The sequence below is a fragment of the Fukomys damarensis genome, unplaced genomic scaffold (assembly GCF_012274545.1).
Source record: "Fukomys damarensis isolate Sample0158 unplaced genomic scaffold, DMR_v1.0_HiC HiC_scaffold_27, whole genome shotgun sequence".
Lineage (NCBI taxonomy): Eukaryota > Metazoa > Chordata > Mammalia > Rodentia > Bathyergidae > Fukomys > Fukomys damarensis.
This window is the reverse complement of record NW_022900939.1, coordinates 15527960-15548868: the sequence shown is the minus strand read 5'-3', so window position 1 is coordinate 15548868 and position 20909 is coordinate 15527960. Positions and strand designations below refer to the sequence as shown.

Below are 20909 nucleotides of genomic sequence, written 5' to 3'. Positions count from 1 at the left end.
TCCAGTAGCCTTACTGACCTTTCTCTCCTAGCCTCTGGCGAGCTTACACCACTGAGTCGGGAAAAATAAAGCCAGGAGCAGTGTAAGAAACTGGAGGGCACAAGCTCACTGGGTGTCTGCAAAGGGGCCTGGTCTTGGGAATGTGCGGTTCGGAGGGGCAGAGAGAGCCAGGCCCTGAGTGGTCTTGTAGCCATGGCTACTCAGGAAGCTCAGATGTGTGCAGGAGCAACCAGAAGGGGCCCATAGTGAGATCTCCTGGAATGTGGCTGCTGCCCCAGGGCTCCGCTCAGAGTCACATGATTTTGAGTTTGTTTATCTGGTTTTTATTTAGAAATTCTTAGACTCTTTCCTCTGTATGTGCTTGATTCCTATCACACGGCTACACCCAGCACACACATCTTGCTTAGAAAGCCCACACTGGATCCAGGTCCTTCTCTCCTGACTTTCTGGATATTATTATCTAAGATAATTGGTTTTGTACTTTTTAAAAGTTTTTAAACAGGTCTTTCTTCAAGTAACCCTGACTTGCTCTCTCCCTCTCCTTTTCTCTGTACTGCTGGAGATTGAACCTAGGGCCTCACACATGCTAGGCAAGCACTCTACACTGAGCTACATCCCCAGCACTTTTTAGACAGGGCATTGCTAAGTTGTCTAGGCTGGCCTCGAACTTGCCATCCTTCTTCCTCAGCCTCCCAGGTAGGTGGATTATAGCACAGACCATTGTACCCAGCCAAATAAAATCTCCCATTGGGTAGTAATAGCTAATATATTTCTTAAGTGTTTATATGTTTCAGTCACCATACTAAATCTTGTGTTTTTTTCATGTTATCCTTAATATATGCTATGAGGTCTTATGTTGTCCCTCTTAAAAATGAAAGTATGGCCTAAGGGGTTGACCCTTTTCAAAGTCACACAGTGGGTAAGGGGTAGAGCTAAAAAGAAGTCACATGCAAGGGCTCGTCAATAAAATACAGTGTGTTTAAACAAAAAGAGTTATTACAGTAAAAGATACACTGCCATCAGTTCCTCTCAAAATACTCCTCCTCACTTTGAAAACACTGTCCTATTGTCCTTGCCATTTTGGCGGGGGAAGTGTTGTGCGGAGTGAACTTGGGACATTGCACTTGTGAGGCAGGCGGTGGAACTACTGAGCTAAATCCCTGGCCCCTGTTCTTGCCATTTGGTGAAGCAGTTCTGGAAGTCCTCTTTCCTGAGTATCTTTATGAGGTGTGACAAAACAATGTGGTGAATCTTGCTGCTGAGTGCCACTGAACAGAAAGGCAAGCTTGTAAACACATGATGGTGTGTCAGCCATCTTATCCACTGGATCTGGACCATGTGACTTCTGGGTCTTCCCTAAAGTCAAAATGACCACAAAAGATAAACATTTTGAATCTATTCAGGACATGGAGGCAGTCACAACAGCACAACTAAAGATATCCATGAAAGAGGACGTCCAGAACTGCTTCAGAAAGTGGCAAGAAATGGACTACTACTCAGCCACAAAGAATGAGAAATTAGAGTCATTCATAGGAAAATGGATACATATTGAGGATATACTCCTAAGTGAAATAAATAAGTCACACATGAGTAAATACCAAATAGTTTCTTTGGTGTGAAAAACTATAATAGTACACAAGCTCCTAATGGGATAATTAACAGTGTGAAATAGGAAGAAAAGGGCTAAAGGTGTAGAGAAAGTGGGAAGGGTAGGGGAAAGGGAAAAAGGGAAAAGAAAACAAATATGAGAAAATGAAAAAATGGAAATAAAGTGTTTGTAAATGGGGAGGGGAGGAGGGGGTGAAGGGAGGGCAGGGACAAGGGGGAAAAATGAGAACCAAGACCTGTCATGTAGAGGTACAAGATCCCAATGATGAATGTAACTGTACTGCATACCTAAAATGTACCAATAAACTCAATAAAAAGAAAAAAAAAAGACAGTGGCAAGAATGATGGGATGAATGTTTGAAGCAAAGCGAAGTCTTTTAGAGGGATTAGTGGCAACACTTTTTTTACTGTAATAAATTAAAGAAAAAATTCACCGTAGCTTTTTATCACACCTTGTATGTGTATTCTAGCTCTTGTGGCAAAGCCTTATACTCACTAAGCTGTATTGTCTTCTGAAGTAAAGTAGAAGAAATGACTTGAGGGTAAGAGCAGAGCGGGGAGCTGAGTGCGGGCTTCTCAGCTCCCATCCGTGGGGACCCTCCAGAGCTGACCTAATCCAGATACCTCTGCTGCAGACAAAGCATAGATATATTGCAAAACTCCACGCTGGCATGGCCACTGGCCATCGAGAGAGGTATGAAGGGAGGTGGAGGCCCAGGACGGAGCCCCAGGAAGCAGAGGTGAGGCCAAATACTCCTCAGAGCCTTGGTGACTAGAACTTGATTAGAGAAAGACTCTTTGGAAAAAATGTTATATGCAAGTGAAATGCACGCACCATCCTACTATGATGCTTTATTTTGAAAAGGCTGGGGTGAGTTAATGAAATTCTCAGGCATTTTACCATCTCTGATTGTCCCCTTCTACTCTGCAGTTACAGCTAAGCAGAAGTCCTGCTTCAAAGAGCAGGCGGAACCATTTGTGGTTGGCACATGGCGGGCACAGTTTCTGCAACACTGCCACAGACATTTTAAAAAATTTGGAAAACAGCTGGTTTTCCTCAACACACTAACCACTCCTGCCTACCCTGCGTTCTAGATCATTTATCTAGAGGGAACACTATTTCTTTATTTCCTTTCCCTTTGATCTTAAAGTATCTATACTGTCAAATATTGGGAAGGTTGCAATAGAGATCTGTGTAACTTTTGTTCAGTATGAAGAATACTAAAGGAGACAGGGAGCTGCTTTTCTGTCCGTCTAGGAGTTGGGGACTCTATCTGCCTACATTTGGAATTACCATGTACCAGGCACTTGGTTAAACATTTAATAGACAAAAATCTCATCCTATCCTCTCACTCTAAGAGGTGTGTATTATTTCTGCACAGAAAAATATGTTTCAAACAAACTGGCTGGAGATCACATGGCTGGTAATGGCAATATCCACACTCAAAGCTAGGCTGAAGCAGGAAGGTGCCACAAGGACAGTCCCTAAGCCAAGCTCTGAATTCAAGATGGCAATTCCTGTGAGGTGGGAGAGGACCTGGGTAAAGATGCCTTGGGGACATTTGGCCACCAAGCAACAAAAGTTTTCAGAGACATGCCCAGGGCAAACGTGGCCATCCCTGACATATCCCTGGCTTTTGTGGAAACTGATACCAAGGAGTCATCTCTCTGGGTGGTGATGTCTCTGTTAGAAGAAGACAAGAAGGGACTGCCAGGTATTCCTCGCATCAGTGGGGCTCATAACGTTCACCTGGTGCCCGGGCAGCTCGGTGAGAGATGCTCACACGAGACTACGCTTTCATGCCCAACTTTGCCCTGTAAGAGGTCAGGATAACCCACCTTCTTCTGAAATCTAGAGAGAGGGCCAGGTGGTAAAAACCTGGCTCCTCTCTCAGGGAATGTCAGGAACCTATGTTACTCCCAAAGGGCATTTTATTTTCATTGGCCTCACACCCCAGTGGAAATTTCTATTCTCTCAGTGGTGGGAGAAGAAAGCTACGCTTGTGATATTGCATGACGTAGTATCCAGAGAAGCTTCTGGAAGGAACCCTAGCAATTACCTGGTTCCACCTCTCATTAAACTGGTGGAAATGCAGAGGCCTCAGCTGGGAGAGAGCCACATCTGAGAACCCATGATCTGCTCAGCTTTAAGTCATACTGGCAATTTATTGGTGACCATTTCTGTTAACTTTTCATTTTTAAAAATGGTGATAAAATAAAAATCCCATAAAACACCATTTTAACCCCTTGTAAGCTTACCATTTAGTGACATTAAATACATTTGTACTGCTAAACAATCATTGGTACCAGCTAGCCCTACAACTGTTCGTCACACCCTACTGGAGCTAACGCTCCATTTTTGTAAACACCTGTGTGTGCAGGCCATGGACCAGGCCAGACCATGTCCCACGCACTTCATATTTAGGAACTCATCTGAGTCTCATAACAACCCTCCCGGGGAGGCATTATTATTCTCCCCATCATCCGGATGAGATGACTAGGCTACAAGAGGTTAAGATGGCACTGATCATAGGCTTCACATTTAGGACGCCCAACTCCAGACCCTGAGCTCTTGGCAACTATAGAAGGTGCCGCTCCCAATGTCTGAGCATCAAGGGGTCAGATGGTTAAGGCCACTTCTCTCTCCTCTTGCCACCCCAGCTGTCACCCAGGAGATTAGGCAGGGTCTGGGTTAAGTGGGGGCTGGCCTTAAGCATGGGTAGAGAGAGGCATGGGACACAGAGAGGGTCAGGGACCCAAGAGCTTTCATTCTGCTCCTTCAGAGTCTGAGTTTGTCTATTAGCTGAATTTCAGGTGTTTCTTAGGCTCCATGGAAAACTGTCCTCTGTATCTGAAATGATTCAAGACCTCTTGGATGAGAATGAGAGATTTCAGGTGTGCATGTGTGGGATGGGGGAGAGTGTAGGACTGTGGGATTTAGGTGCAGTCCTCAGTTCTGTGTGCAGCCGTGGCCCTGGCCCTGGCCCCTGAGGCAGGGGCTTCTGTGGTGGTAGATACTGCACAGTGACTGGAGGCTCAGCCCCTCCCTGACTCTGCCTGCCTCAGCACATTGGGGTTGGAGTGCGCCCGGCCGGGGTGTTTAGGGTTAAGGCTCAGTGGAAACTGATGGCCTCATGGGTGCTTGCATCACTGCCTGTGTGGTGCGCATTTACCAGGCCAGCAGCCAGCCCACTCTGCTGTGATGTACAGTCACCCAGACACGCTGGGACTGAGGCCCTTGGAGGGTTTCTGGAATAAAATCTCTGTGGCATGAGATTTGCACAAGGCCCGAAGCTTCCTTCTCAGGTGGATAAGCTCTGTGCTGAGACCCAGAGGAAGGAAAAACGAGGAGGGAGAGCAAGGGCACTTATGTTTAATGAGCACTTGCTTTGGGCCAGGTCAGATAGTTTATAGAGAACCAGGAAGAAGTCAGGGTGAGGGTTCCAGGGCCTTCCTTCTAGCAAGAGGCTGCCCTTCCTTCCACCTGGGCCTCCCCTGACCTCTCAACACCGGCGTTTCCAGGCCCCAGTGTGGCCTGTTGTCTAACCCACATCTGCACCTCCTGCCCCAGCCCATGCCAGCTGCCCTTGCCCATGCCAGCTGCTCCAGATGTACGCACCTGTCTGAGGCTCAAAGGCAGGGTAATACTCCTCACTGCTGAACAGATCTGTCCACGACATCAGGGGGTCACAGAAGGACGGGTTGGGCAGGAAGGTGCTGTGTGTCACGGAGTCCAACATCACCCTGCAATAGCAGAGAGGCTGTGAAGGTGGTGCAGAGTGTGGGCTTCCGGAAGCCATGCTATGTGGGTGCCCCCAGCGGGGCCAGGCTTGGCTTCAATAATGGCAGCCATCAGGCACCCCTCAGTGCATTCCACAGCGGGCATTATTTAATCCTCACCACATCCTGCCTCTCCCCATTTCATAGATGAGGAAACCAATGCAGAGGGGCTGAGGCAGTTGCTCAAGCAACGTGACTTGAAAGTTGGAAAGCTGGAGTTTGAGAATGGAGGTTCTTATTCTGCAACACCGCCCCTTTATTTACTTTCCCTGTTTGCTTGCATCTAATTCTCTGATATCTGACATATGACAGCTAACAATGCACTTCTGGAAACAGGGCAAGAAAATCGGGAGTTTGTGTGTTTGGTGCACATGCATATTTCTCAGCCAACAGACTTATACTGATGCTATATCATTTTATACACATAACACACACATGGTGATATAGGTTATGTAGTTTTATAACTAGTCTTTTTAGTTCTACATAGTGAGTATTCAGGATACACTGCAGAGATACTGATGTTTCAGAGCAATCCTAGACCTTGGGTTTTGTGTGTGTGTGTGTGTGTGTGTGTGTGTGTGCTTGTGTGTGTATTTTGCAGGATATACACAGCTTCACCTTCCTAACAACCAAAGAATTCTGAATTCTGTTGTACAGCTGTCCTGAAAGTTTTGGTGAAGGGAGGGTGCCACAGACACTACACTTCAGGCTCTATGCTATGTACTGTAGTACTTAGCTTCACTATTCACGAATTCTCATGATTCCCACTACAACCAATCTGAGACAGGCACTGGAAGTGGTTCCATTTTACAGATGAGGCCTATAGGCTCCAAGACTCAAGATAGCAAATGCAGAACCACCCAGCCGGCAGGTGGTGGGGTCTGGGTGGCAGCTCAGGTTTATCTGTTTAAAAGCTCGTGATGTTAGTGTTAGCTTCTGTTCCCCACCCACTCTGTGGTGAGGGGAACTCCAAGAAAGGGCTGGAAGGATGGCGGAAGGGAACAGGCTCATGTTTCCACCCGGATGTATCCCTGGTCATCCCAACCTCCCTCTGCTTCTTCCCATATTCCTGTACACTACCACTTCACTGTATCCTCTATTCCCCCAGTTCAAATGTAAAAACCCATGTTTGGCAGATTAAAACACCCGTTTACCTAAGTTATCTTTTTCTAGAAATTGTAATAGAGATAGGCCAGTTCTTTCCCCTTTTATGAGGGCAGAACAGCTCAAGATCACACTACTGGTGAAGCATCCAGGCACAGACTAGACTCTACATCTTGGGGTATTAAAAGAGGGAACTTTGAGATGGTTAGGACTTGTCCATCATCCCATCCAACGTCTCTCAAACTTTGCTCGTTTGCCTACCACCATGATAATTTCACCCACCCTATACCCTATCAAACATTTACCTAAAATAGTTTAAAAAATAAACTTTTTTGTTTTAACATTAATATGCTTATTTTAAAAGGAAGGCTTTATACTTTATATCACAAAGAGAAAGTATTTTTAAAGTACATGAAAAAATATATTACAATTTAAATAGAGAATGTTCTTCCATGTCCCACCTAAATCAGAGACTATCAAACTATATTCTCAGGCCAAATCCAGTCTACTACCTACTTTTGTATGTTCTGCAGTCAAAAATGATTTTACATTTTAAAGTAAGTACCTACACAACATCCTTGAGTTTGTGCATCGATAAATGCTAAAGTATTTATTATCTGGCTCTTTGAGAAAGAGTTTGTCAACTGCAGAGCAGAATCTACTTGTACCTTGCCAGGGATGTGAATACCATGCTAGAAAACACCAAGTTGGTCTAATCTCTCTGCTCATCCTGCCATTTTACAGGGAAGGAATTTGTGTAACTCACGCAGTAGACAGCATGATTATATTGGAGAGAGGGTCTAAGTCTTCTGACTCTTGGTCTATCTGCCTCCCTTTCTAAAAACAGTTGCAGCTTAGGTACACTTTGTGACGCAGAGATACTAAGAGGGGCAGGGGTTGTGCGATTCTCGAATTAAAGGCAAATTCTTTGTTGAGAAATTTACCATCGTCACCACCATCCAGTGTGCATGAGAACTGCACCCTGGACATGGATAGAAAGCAGAGTTTGAATCCCATCTTTGTGCACCCTTTCTGGACCAGTACTTATAAGTCCCCAGATGTGGCTTCTTTGTGATGCCTGCACAGGGTTAATGGGTCTAGCAGATTATCATGGCCACAGATCTCCCCTGGGAGCCTCTCTAGTAGGAGTCAAGGCTGCCTGGGTTTGGGCTCTGATTTTCCCATGGATTGGCTGGTTTTATATCCAGAGTGGGGTAGGGTGTGGGGGATGATGGAGGGCAGGATGAAGAAAGATGGAGTGGGGTTTGTGAGGAAGGGAAGTGTCCCTGAAGCCCAAGATCTCTTCTGCTTTCTGGGCTTCAGAAAAGTTCAATGAGGACTAAAGATAAAACTATCTTCACTCCTTCTGTGCCAGAAAGCTCAGAAAGTGGAAGAAAAAGAAAGAAGACGTGACTCTCATTGAGCTGGAGAAAGAGAAGGTAAACCCCAAATGGAAAAAAACCCAGAACACTTGTCTCTGGGTCTTCAATGCCAATAGTGGGGCTCTCTCTCCAGATAAAATGTGAGCACAGCTGCAGGAGACTTTTCTCACTGATGCCTGACAAGCAGTTCTCAAGAGTCATTTGGGGTCTTTAAAAAGTCATTTGAAAATGGAATTTAATCATAAAAATTAGGAATATTTTTTGATCGATACAGTATTTACATTCTTTAAGGATTTTTAATTACACCAACCTGCTTTCTTAATCTGTAATCTCTCCAGCACTTCCCACAAAGTCGTATCTGATTCCCTTTGGGAAATTATATCTGTTAGGTTTTTCTTAAAGGGCTCTCTTGGGTGTATGGCCTGCTATATTCCTTCTGTAATTACTTCTTGCTTTTTGGAGAAAAAAAACTTTTATGGAAGCAGCAGGAGGTTTTTCCCTTCTTTATTTTCTTTTTGTTTTGTTTTACAATTGCAATAGCACGCTATTCGCTCTGGGCATGCCACAAAAGTCCTTGGCCACTTAGCCAGCATGCACTAGGTGTGCAAGTTCAAGAATAATGGCTCCTTTGTGTTCCGCAGCCCCTCTCCTTTAGGCCCTCTAAGGTCCTCGCAATGAGTGAACAGCAGGGCCCTTAAAGATTTCTTTCATACAGGTGAGCAGAGTGGGCGGGAAGCAGTAGTGGCGTGAGCTCTCATTTCTCAGCAAGGCCTGGCAAGAGGTAAGCCCAGCCTCAGGTTGGGCCAGCTGTTCCCAATGGGATGGGGGTAATAATAAAAGGGCTCAGAAGCACTGGGTTAGACGGCCCTAACATCTCAACAGGACGAGATTCTTCTTGGGCCCGCTGGTCTAGCCACACTCTTTATTTTTGAGGGGCTGGGTGACGTCATCATGGAAAAAGCCCTGAACGTGGGGTTCGAATTCTGCCCTTGCACCTCTCTAAACCTAGTTCTTCACCTGCTAGATGGAGATAGACAAGATGGACAACATTTGTGAACACACACAGACACACACACACACACAAACAAGCACACATGTTGATTATATTTGGATACTGTGGTCCAGTAGGCTCATTGAACTGGACTAAAATCCAACTGGTACAATCACAGATTAAACCAGTAGCTCTGAAAACATTTCTGATTCCCTCCTCTGCCTACCCTCCTATGCCCATTGTCTTCTACCTGTTCTAGGCTGGTTTAGGGATCTCAGGATAACTGAAGCTAAGTGCTTTAAACCTTCTGAGCCCTCACATTGTCCCCCAGCAGACCCACAGCAGTGGAACCCAGTTTCCCCAAGATTAACAGCCATCCGTTAAGCAGGAAAGGATCAAACACAATCAACACAAGGTGAGGATTCAGGTGGGTTCCCCTCCATGCATGAGAAAGGCCGGCTGCAAGTACCTTTGGGAGAGAGGCAGCAATTGCATGGAAGCTGGAGTCCCTGGATACCTTCCAGTGCTGCTTTCCCAACCTTTCTCAGAGCTGGCTTACATACGGTGTGCACTCGGAGAGGGTCCACCCCGTCAAACGGCCAGGCCTGTGGGCTTCTGGCCCCCACACAAACCAGAGGCAGCAATAACAGCTGCGGTGCCCATGGCTGGAGCAACCAGACTGCTCTGCTCAGCCTTCCAGAGAGAGAGAGAGAGAGAGAGAGAGAGAGAGAGAGAGAAAGAAAGAAAGGCAAAGAAGAAAACTACCCAGCCTTGGCCAGTTTGCCAGAGGAGGAAAATTCCTTCCTGACCCCGGCAGGGATCATCAACTTCACTCTGGGCATGTGACCAAAAATCTACCCAGCTGAGCACCTACACATTGTCTGTTTATATGTGAAACGTCACAGGGTGGAACATGGCCACCTGGGTACCACATACCGATTGAGAGGGTTCAGATGGGGCTTCTCCAATCTCACCGTCTGGTAGTTCACTGGGGAGAAAAGCGTTCTCCACCCCCACTGCCTTCATGACACCTGAACGTCCACTGGGTCCCGAGCTCTGTGGGAGGCAGGGTCAGTTTCTGACTCTTTGGCCTCCCCAAGAAGGGCCAATTGAGGAGAACACCATGGAGCATTTCAATACTGGCCACTAAAGCTGGATTGTGGGTTGGGTGTTTGAGTGTTTGCTCCGGGAGAAACTGTAGCAGCTGTGAGAACCAATCTGCTGACCTCTCATCAAGTGATTCCTTGTTTCTCTTAAGATTGCTCAGGGCGTTTGGTTGATTGTTGTTTTTCTGAAGGTGCGGCAAAGGCTCATACAGTTTTCTGTGGGCTTCAATGCAAAGTTCACAGTTTTGGATTAAATAGTCGAAGGGTTAAATCAAAGGATTAAATAGTTGAAGGATTAAACAGTCGAAGGGGCCGGTCACCAGGCAACGGACATAGTGCATATTTCTTACTACTCAGCCTACTAAAATTCTCGATTGCTTTTCCATGCCAGGGGGCTCTATGACTCTCTTTAAATGGGGATTTTAACACTTATTTTCAGAATGTCCTGAAATCATATTATATCCACTCCCACCCCAGAAGGAAAAATCAACCATTGTCAACATATCTACTCTGGCAACTTTTGAGAAAAGAAGACAACCAAACTGGAAACTCCTGCCAAGCACAAACTGGAATCAGGGAAAAACATTCTTGAGAACAACACCACACAAAAAGAATCGAGCTTTCAAACAAGGTATGTCTCGCTGGGGATTTGGCTCAGTGGTTCTGCTGCCTGCCTTTTAAGTGCAAGAGCCGGAGTTCGATCCCCGGTACCAAAAAAACAAAACAAAACAAGATATTTCTCTAGTTCTTTAGACTACACAAAAAGCACAAACCTATCTTCTTAAGTAACTGAGTCTTTCTGGGCCTCAGTTCCCTCAACTGTAAAACTCAGAAGTTTTATCAAATAACCCGTGACCCCATTTCCAGATTCTAAATTCTGGACCCATCCACGCAGACTTGGACCCTCAAGATTTAGGCGGGAGCCTGTGTTACCAATTTCTGCCAGCAGGGGGAACCTCACAGTAACCCCACATACAAGGTCAGAGAACACAGTGGAAAACCCCCCAACCACTACTTTTCTGGATGCATTTTATCTAATGGGGTGGGAGAGGGGAAAATGGGATTACTTTACAGCTTTTTGTACAGACTAATTCCTGAAAATGCCCTAAACTGTAAGGCAGTTGTCTCTGTCAAGGCAGCTGGGGTGGGGAGCAGTCAGCAGGCCAGGGGCATTTGAGGGATGAAGTCAGGAGGAGGGGTGGGGATTCCTTTGAAGCCGAATGTTTTGCTGTGTAAAATCCAGCTTCCCTTCCTACAGCTGTCTTCAGGAAGAGTACAGAGTGGAGAGCCTACGTGGGTCCTCTCCTTATTCTCCCAGGTTCTCAGGAAGCTGGGGCTGGTGAGGAGAGGGTGGGCGGCCACATGGCCAAGGCAGTCACATCTCTCAGGCAGGCAATCAAAGCTGAGTCCAGCAGCTTCTAGAGGCAACAGAGCCAGAGCTTGCCACACACACCTAGGCGCAAGGCCCAGCTTCTGAGCCCTGATGCCCCTCACAATTCATCTTAAAAAAGAAAGTCGCTTACGTGAGGACAGGGTGGCTGGGTCCAGAGAGAAGGCTTGGAAGGCAAGGGAAGGCAGGCGCTCCTGGCCCCGGCAGACGCAGACTTGGAAATAAAGGCACCTGTAGCCTTGTGATATAAGTGACACCTACAGACAGGTCCGTTTGGTTTTTCAGGTTTATGCACAGCCCCTTTGATGACGGTGACATACAGTGTGACACAGCTCCTCGAGGGGGGTGGTTCTCACATGCAGAAAATTTACCTTTATCCTGCTTTTGTGCCCAGCTCACCACCCCCTGGCTCAGGGGACTCAGTAAACAAGCAGAGAATTCTTCTGGGACATTTACTGGGTGCAGCAGCGTTGGCTGGGGAACTCTGCGCAGGGAAATGAGGCTGGAGGGGAAACGCCGCAGTCTACACTTCCGCCCTCCTGCTCTAGCCCAGCCCTGTGCCCTCCTATGTGCGACTCTTCCCCCTTTTATCCGTGGAGGAGGAAGGAAGGGCACTGGGGGGGGTAATGGTTAAGAACACGGGCTTTGCAGTGAGATGCTTTGGGAATCAAATTCTGGGTCTGTCATTTTCTAGCTGTACGATTCTGAACAAGTTAATGAACCTGTTCGGGCTTCATCAGCCGAATGCAAGCGATGGTCTCTATCCTCGGCCTCAGGGGATGGCAGGAGGCAACTGGAAGCAAAGGCCCTGGTGAGGCCTTTGTTAGCCACCGTGCACCTAGTATCTCCTTCGCGGAGAGCATTAATCGGGATCGCTCTTCTCCACTGTTTCAGCACTTTCCACGCAGGAGAAGGGGGCAGCCAGGTTCCAGGGCCACGGCGGGGCCTTTTCACTCTAAGCACGCACAGAGCACAGCCACCTGAACACAGTCCGCTCCTAACACGTGTGGCTGTCAGCAGTCACGTGGTGGCTTCCTCCCTCTCCCCTCCCCTGTTTTATAGATAGAGAAATGAAGAGGCATAGTGGCTAGGATGTGTCCAAAGCTAACAGGCCAGGGGCCCCGCCTTGATTGTCAGCGCTCGGGTGTCCTCCTGAGAACCACCCACCTTTTAGGACTTCCCCCGGACCGCAGACTCTCAGCCCCGAAGAGCGTCCAGACTTATCTGTGGGGCAGTGTTTGTCACCCTTTGCCTTCTACACTATGCGTCCTGCAGTCACGGGCTGTGTCCAAGCTGTACACTCCAAGCTTTAAGGCACAAGTGGGGATTGGTTAGATTTTCATGGGAACATTGGGCATGAAGGAAAGCACAAGTGCCTGGAAAAACTAAAAGGCAGTTCATTTGAGGATGCAGGTGTCATTATGGAAAAAGTGTTGAAAACAGATTAAGGGGATTGCCTAGCCTGCTGATTTGGCTGTGTGACCTCAGGCAAGTTAGGTAGCTTTTCTGGATTTCACCCCCGCCCCCTGTAGTGAAAGGTGGAAGTGGGATTCAGATAGAGATTTTCACACTGCGGCCAGAGGAACTGCAGGGGTTCCCCAGAGCCCTCAAAAGAATGGTTGGGAGAGAGAGAGAAAATGGGAGCGGAGGGGACTCCAGATGTTCCCCTGTCCCCTGGGACCCCGTAAGAACGCCTCAGCTCTTATATAAATCTTCTGGGTAAGATTTCATTTCAACAGAAGAACCTGTACTTAAAGAGAGTTTGCAAATAATTGGATTGGATGGTCTTTGGGGTTCTTTTAGGCTTTTAAAATTTTGTGACTTTTCCTGTTCGGTCTCTAGGGACTCTGAGAATCCTATGCACTATGTTCTCTACTCTTGGGCACTGTCTGATTTTGTCACTGGCTTCTGTACTAATGTTTTTCTCCTCACACATACATTTCTCTTGGTGGAGGGGTTTCCAAGGAGAACATATTAGTTCAGTATTGGTGTTTAGAAAAAGAGGCCCTTGGAGAAATTACATTTTTTTCTAAGCTCAATTATTTGATAGTGCAAGTTTTCTGGCAGTGTATGTCCATGATAGTAACTCTGTCCCTCAGTCCTAGATGTGTAATACATCATCTCTGTGGAGAATTACAGGCTTCTGGACCAGGTAGAATGGATTATTAGGATAAAATCTAAATAAAAGAGGGATTTGACTGTCATGAAGTCGAACCATCACATTTAATTTAGATTTGACTGGAAAGGAGGACTTGGATAATCTCATGCATTAAGCTTCTAGAAACTGCACACTAAGTACTGGGTGAAAATAAGAGATGGGCATTGGGAATGAGGAAAAGGAGGGCAAGGTGACTACGGGTGGGGCAAGGGCAGCAGGGGAAGGACAGGAGCGACCTCCAGTCCCTGTCCACTCTTCTGGTGTTCCAGCCAGAGAACCAAACAAGTAAGTGTTATGGAGACGGTGTGGCTAGCGGACCAGGCACTGGAAAGACACTTTGTAGGTTTGGATCTCTCTCTGCTATTTGCTGGCTGGGTGTGGCTGGGAAGCCCAAGTAAGCTCTCTGCATGTCTGTTACCTTGTCTGTAAAATGGGGGAAACATACGACTCTGTGAATTACTGCATTAAAAGGTGGGAAGTGAAGAGACCCCCACGGTGGGTTATCTTTCAAACTGTTAAGCTTCTTACATTAAATTCTCACAAATCTCTGACAAGGGAGTCATTTATTATCTCTGTTCTACAGATAAGGAAATTGAGGAATGGACAAGTTAGGTAGAAACTTGCCTAGAGTCACACAGCTACCAGTGGTAGGACAGGTATTTCAGTCTACACTGACTGCCTGTAGAGACCATGCTGCTACTGTGCTAACCATTTCTTTTCTTTCTTTTGTGCTAACCACTTCTGAGTGCTCCTGGAGTAGTACTGCGGGGACAGGAGGAGGGAGCCTCACACATATGGGGCATCTGCCATTGCTAAGCATTGTGCTAGCAAGCTCACATCTCACCTGGGTTATTTTTCACAGTTACCCTGGGAGGGAGCTATCATTACTTTTGTTATCAGATGAAGAAACAGAGGTGCCAGGCTTGGTGGGGTCAGAAAACCCGCTCAGTGCTAAAACCACATGGCAGATGCAGGAGATCAAGCTGGCCTTGCTCCTTTGACTTAGGTCTTAGCACTGGCTTCTCTGGACCCTTCCCTCTCTGTTGGCTCAAATCCCTGTGTCCGTAACCATTGAAGGCACAGTCCACCCCTTTCAAATAGTGGAAATACTGTTACCTAGCTGGATCTGGTGCCTGATATGATTCCTGAGATAAAGAAGACATATGTCAGGGAATCATCGGGCTCAGAAAACACATCACCTTACCTGAGGCTGGAGGGTCTCCCCCACTTCTTTTCTGGATAGAATGGGCTCAGTGTTGCTACTGCTTTTCCTTGAGCTTGCTCTCCAGGCTGGCAGATCTCCTTACCCCAACCTGCCACCTTCACCACTCTTGTGCCAAGAGTAGCACAAGCTGAAAGCCCAAGTGAAGTAAAAAATTGAATTTTGGTGAATTCCTAGAAGATGCCACCAGTAAAGATTTACAGCATGATGGTGAAATGGGCAGTCTTTGGATTTAGCCTCCTGCCTCTTTTATTCGGATTATTATTTTTAGAAAAAAGTCTATTGAAGAAATTACATTTTTTTTCCTGTGCCTGATTGGTTCAAATATTTGAGGATGAAAATCTCTTGTCAGAGGATGTGTAAGTCAACAAACTCCCGGCACCTGAGAGACATTAGACGGAGCTCTGACTTCTCTGGGCCTTGGCCTCAGTTTCCTCCTTGGTGAATTACCTATTGTGATACCCAGCGCATGGGACAATTTATTAAGTGGCAGCTGTTACAGTGAATTATGGAGAGAGATGCAGATGTTCATTAAGATCCCTGACCTTTGAGTTTTAACATAATAAGTGGGATAATGTTGTCTTTCTACAGTGAATAATCATAACAGCAACCATTGGCTGGGCATTTTGTAGGTGCCAGGAACTGTCTCGTCAAAAATAGTGTGTCATCATTTAATTCTTATGCCAATTCTACAAGGTGTCATCGTCACCTACCTAAAATTTACTAACGAAGAAACACAGGCTGATATCCCAATATCACACAGCTGAGAGGGCACGATATTGGAGCTTAGGGAGGATGGGACAGAGTCCCGTTATGTCACCCTCTGGTACTTCTCTGGGGGGCCAAATCTAAATTAGAGAGATATCACTTTTCTTAGGTATTCAGGATGCTGTCGGGACCCTTGAAAGCAAAGATAGGAGTTGTACATCTACTGTCCCCCAAAATTATCAGTATGGACTTGAAGCAAAAATGGGTATTCGAGCAACTTTTGTTGGTTGATTCTGTATTCTCAGGTTTCCGTTTTTGTTTTTCTTTGTTGTTGTTGTTTTTGCTTTGTTTCTTCTTTAAGAATCTTCCACCATCCTCCTATGTTTAACTGGCCCTTTAGCTGCTCGTACTCTCCATTTTCCTGAACAGGATCCTCAGATCAGCTGAGAGCAACACCGAGGTGACTCCCCAAGTAACTCCCCCATCCTCGGCTATGGGCCTAGTGGAGATAATGGCTCTCTGTGTTACTCTCAGCATTGAAGGCGTCATGGAGGTCAGAGGTTGGCAAAGCCAATGACAATGGAAGCAACACAATGAAAATGAAATCCACTGCAATAAAAAAATTAGAGTTTGCTTTCATAGTTACAAGGCTAATGAATGATAATGTCTATGAAAATCTGACACAAGGGCTTGATTATATTTCTAGTCTCTCTTCCTTCCAATAAAGATACTGGCAGTCAACATACTAAAGCTTCTGTTTTGAGGGTCATGGAAGAATCTGAAGCAATCATGGCTGTATAAAGGCATAGATCCAAGAGGCTCAGTCAAGGGAATCCACCCTTGACGACCATTTTCTTTACTTGTTTTCCTATTAAACATCGTTGTTTCTGGCAGGCATGGGGCTTGCTTTTCTGTTGCTGGAGTGGCAGCTTGAAAAATGATTGGCCTCGGCACCTGTGGACAGTCCGTGCCGGTGTTGAGAGGGAAAGCTGGTGCTGAAGGTGCTGCCATTGGAATCTCTGGTGCTGCGGTGGTCTTTGCTTCCAGCCGTGGCTAATGAGCTTGTTATGTCTGCAAGCCTCATTAAGGAAGGTTTTCAATAGATCATCAATCATACAAACTTTAAAGATGCAGTCTTCCTACAGACAAGCTAACACAGGACTTTCTAGGGGGAATTTAACCTTCTAAACTTGTTTCTTTACCTGTCAGGTGGGAATGAAAACATTTCTAGTCTTATAATGTGTGTGACCGTATTGGTTTTCATGTCCCCAGACTGAACTCCTCGTGCCATTATTCATAACCACTGTCTTCCAAAATGCACTTGGTGAAGAGATGGGGGTGGAAGGGGGTGGAGACCGAGGGAGGGGGATGAGGCGGATGCGAGGAGAAACTTGTAATTGGCTCCATGCAGGCCTAGCCTGATTAGTTAACCAAATATTGTCTCCAAGAATCTGCTGATTATGATCTTTACCATGTCTATTCATTTAAATAATATCAGGGTAGGGGAAAAAACACTATGTCAAATATGAAGCTAGATTATAGAGATTATCCTGATTTCAGAAATATTAATATCTGAATTTGGTAAATACGGTAACCAAAAAACCCAATAAACATAATGAAAAATACTATATTTGACATCCATAGGAATAAAATAAAGCAGTAAGACTTTGTTACAGCCTTTTAAAAATCAGACAGCACCCTAACAGGGAACTCCAGAGGAAATATTTAGAGGCAATATACAGTCCAAGTAAAATTTTGAGTTAGGAGTCTGTAAAACTTCAGGGAAGGGGAAGTTAGTAAAGGCAGGACGAATTATAAGAAACTTCCTCTGGGATTTGGTATCTGAACTGGGTGACCAGGATGCGGATGACCTGTTGAAAATGGATGCTCATTACGTGCCTCGCTCAACAACTGTAGGAGTAGGGGCTGTTATTATCCCCATTTTACAGACGAGGAAGCTGAGGCTCATAGAACTTCAAGAATTTGCTCAAGGTCATACCCCAGAGTAGCAGACCCAAGGTTTCATTTTAGGATCGCTTGACACAGAGCCTAGGGCACTGACCGCCGTGCTCTCTGGTGTCTGGGGTAACCAGAGGTGATGTTTTTCTTCAAGGGGCACCTAGAGTGCAGTGGGGAGGGAATGCGTATGGCCAGGCCTGTCACTTCTTCTCCTAAGGGTTAGTGTGGTCTCATCTGTCACCACATGGCAGCTCTGGCTAAGTTTTGATTCATGGTGTCTTTCTGCACACGAGCCTTCTGAATAGGGATCACAATATTGAAGATGCCTCAGATTTTGTCATTCTTCTGGGACAAGCATGTGTGGGGAGACTGGGTCACAAACTTTGACTCTGTTCTTGCTCTTGGTTAATGATTTTCTCCAAGAGTTATACTTGTGTTTTTAATAGAGGTTGCTGCTTGTCTTTCTTCTTTGTACAACTCTGAAGTTAAATTTTGTTCTTTACCATGTCTTTACAGATCTCTCTCTCTCTCTCTCTCTCTCTCTCACAGTTTCACCTGCCATTAAAAAGCCCAAAGGCCTGAACTTTCCTAGGATTGGTTCCATTCAGGAACTCATTTGGAAAATTAGTCTTTGCTGTGAAAAAGGGTTGGTATAAGAATGTAGGCATTGTGCTTTTTACAAAACTACTATGAAGTTTTCTGATTTATCACCTTTTTAAAGAGTTTGTTGTTATATCCTGAGATGAATCCAGTGATTTCTGATGCTGATAAGTCTCATGGAAGAGCCTTAAAATTAGGAAACTGTTTAGTTTCACCCACAGGCTCACAGAAACACATACTCATTTGTACTGCGATCTTGTACACCTAGACAGAAACTCTTGAGAACTTGATTGTCCCCAGGATGGCTGTAAAGAGTTCATATTTTTCTGAAGTTCTCACCGAGCCATTCGAGTTTGTGAAGACAGGTGTCTTCAAAGTCTAGACTTTACTCTCACTCTCATCTTTCTTTTTTATGAAACTATATGAAAAAATGTTCAACATCTCTGGTCATTTGAGAGATGCAGATGAAAACAACTCTGAGATTCCACCTCACCCCACAAAGAATGGCTGCTGTCAAGAAATCAACCAATAATAAATGTTGGCGGGGTTGTGAGGAGAAAGGAACCCTTCTCCATTGTTGGTGGGAGAGCTGACTGGTGCAACCACTGTAGAAATCAATATGGAGATACCTCAGAGAACTAGGACTAGAGGTTCCATTTGACCCAGCTATTCCCCTGCTGGGTATCTTCCCCAAAGAATTAAAAGATCCATACCACAGTGATATATGTGCAACCATGTTTATAGCGGCACAGTTTGTAATAGCTAAAACTTGGAAACAACCCAATTGCCCACCAATTGGGGAATGGTTAAAGAAGATGTGGTTTTTCTATAAAATGGAGTACTACTCAGCCATAAAGAATGAGAAACTAGAGTCAATCATAGGAAACTATGCCTTTTTGACAGTTCTGGGGATGGAACCCATTGCTCTACCACTGAGCTGCACCCCTAGCCTGATAAAAGTATGTTTGAATACCTTCTCCATGGGTGAAGGAAGATGGGCAGGATTCTGTTTGTCATTTTGAGTCCACAGCTATCCCTTTGGTTCAAAGGAACCAGTCAGTGTAGGACTGGGGTGAACATTTCCAGGTACGCATGGATGAAACAGATAAACCATGGCATTGCTAAGAGCAAAAGCTAGATGAGAAGGAGTTCGGGGAAAGTCAGTACTAGAAAGAGCACTGGGCTTTTGAGTCCGACAGATGCGGGTTCAGATCTCTCTGCCACTTGGTAAACAATTACTTATCTCCTTTAGTATCAGTATCTTCATCTGAAAATAAATGATCACTTCATAGAGCTTTAACGGCAATGAAATGAGATAATGTTGTGTAAGAAGCACTTCGTCCGGTGCCTGGCACATACTAAGTATTCAATAAATTATTCTTGCAATGATATTAAAATTATTACAAAACCAACCTAAATCTCAGTTTCCCAGTCAGCAACATGAGAATAACATCAGCTGGTTCCCAGGTCAGTTAATAATACAAGTGTATACACGTGGCACTTAGTAGACATTCATCTTTCCATTTGTTGGCAGTTTCTTATTTGGAATTCTTCAAAAGTTTATGAATCTGAGTGCTTAGAGAAAGTCACTATATTTGGCCAACTGTCCTTAATTAGCTTAAACAGAGCAGTTTAATAAACATACTCATTCCCTTCACCCAGACTTTTCCAACAAGCTCCAGTGTACTCTCTAGGAGGCGCAGGAATGATCCCAGCAGATCGCTGGAGATTTGCCAACAGCTCTGCCATACACCACCCCTTACAGTTGCATGCATGAGCCTCTGGTGGGGCTTTAGTGAATTCATCTTTAGCAGTGTCTGTGACAGCCTGGGTGCCAGCTCCCTCTATGGGAAGGAAAAACCCACCTGGCTTTTCTGACTTTAAGGTTGTCACTTTCAGCAGAGTTCAAGGGAGAAGGCAGCTTTTGCACAAGGCCTTCTGGTGGGGTGGGGGTGGGGACACTTCAGGTCAAGTGTTCAGTCAATGCGAGTGGCCAGTTGCACAATCAGCCAGCAGACTTGAGCCATGTGTTGAAAGGGCTGGAGGCATCTAAGACACAGCATAGACTGGGAGGGAAGGGCAGAGGTGACCAGGCTGCCTCTGTACCTGTTCCACAGCCTCTGGGCAGTGGTTCGACCCTCAGCCTCCCTTTAGAAAGTGAGGAGTGTCTCCCAACCCCCACCCCTCCGCGGATTCTCAACCCAGTGTGTAAGTCAGACCTGCAGGCCTGCGGAGACAGCTCTGGGGTCTGGGCCCCACCGAGTTCACCTCTCCTCCCTGGAGGTGAGTGGAGCTGACTTCCGGTCAGGCCGAATGAGATTCAGGAGGAACCTTGCCCTTTCAGGATCTTTTGGAGCTGGCAAACTGGGTTAAGGTGATGGAAACTGAAGACAAGCCAAGACAGTTCTGGAGCCAAGATTTGAAAGGGTGGCTGACAGTTAGTGGCTTAAGAGGGTATCTGAAGGTGAAATTTGCAAACCGGGAGTGCTGCAGCCTCTGGCTAACTACAAACACAGAAAAATCTTTTTTTTTCCCCCTGACTGGGGAATGGTGAAGGGAAGGGGTGAGGACAAATCCAACAACGCGCGGCGCATGCTGCCATGGACACTCTGGCCGTCCTGCACAGAGCCTGCCCAGCACACCGACAGAACTCGCAGCCGCACTCCTGCCTGTACCTGTCACACTCTCTCCCGAGACGTCCTGTCCCTTCTGTCGCACAGACCAACCACCCACAGCACAGATTCCTCCCCCCTCACACACGTTATACACAGAGCCATCAGATAAACACAGTTCCCTTGGGAAGCTGATTAATAAAACTATTTTATCTATAATTATACGTGACTGATAATAATGTCCACAGAGCCCGCATGCTTAGATTGGTTCAGATTGTCACATCCAGAT

General features: G+C 45.9%; 1 protein-coding gene across 6 annotated transcripts in view; it reads right to left on the bottom strand.

Moving 5' to 3' along the window:
* Elf5 (E74 like ETS transcription factor 5) overlaps positions 1–20909 on the bottom strand; it is a 39412-nt gene that overhangs the window by 16102 nt on the left and 2401 nt on the right. For 2 of the 6 annotated variants that reach the window (XM_010612606.2, XM_010612611.2), the window contains one exon: positions 5228–5352. In XM_010612606.2, the coding sequence (XP_010610908.1) occupies positions 5228–5352 (125 nt within the window). Of the gene's footprint in view, positions 1–5227; positions 5353–9334; positions 9558–9801; positions 10002–11494; positions 11676–14723; positions 14776–20909 lie in introns of those variants that run through there. The other 4 variants (XM_010612610.3, XM_010612607.2, XM_010612609.1 and 1 more) reach the window with 4 other exon arrangements.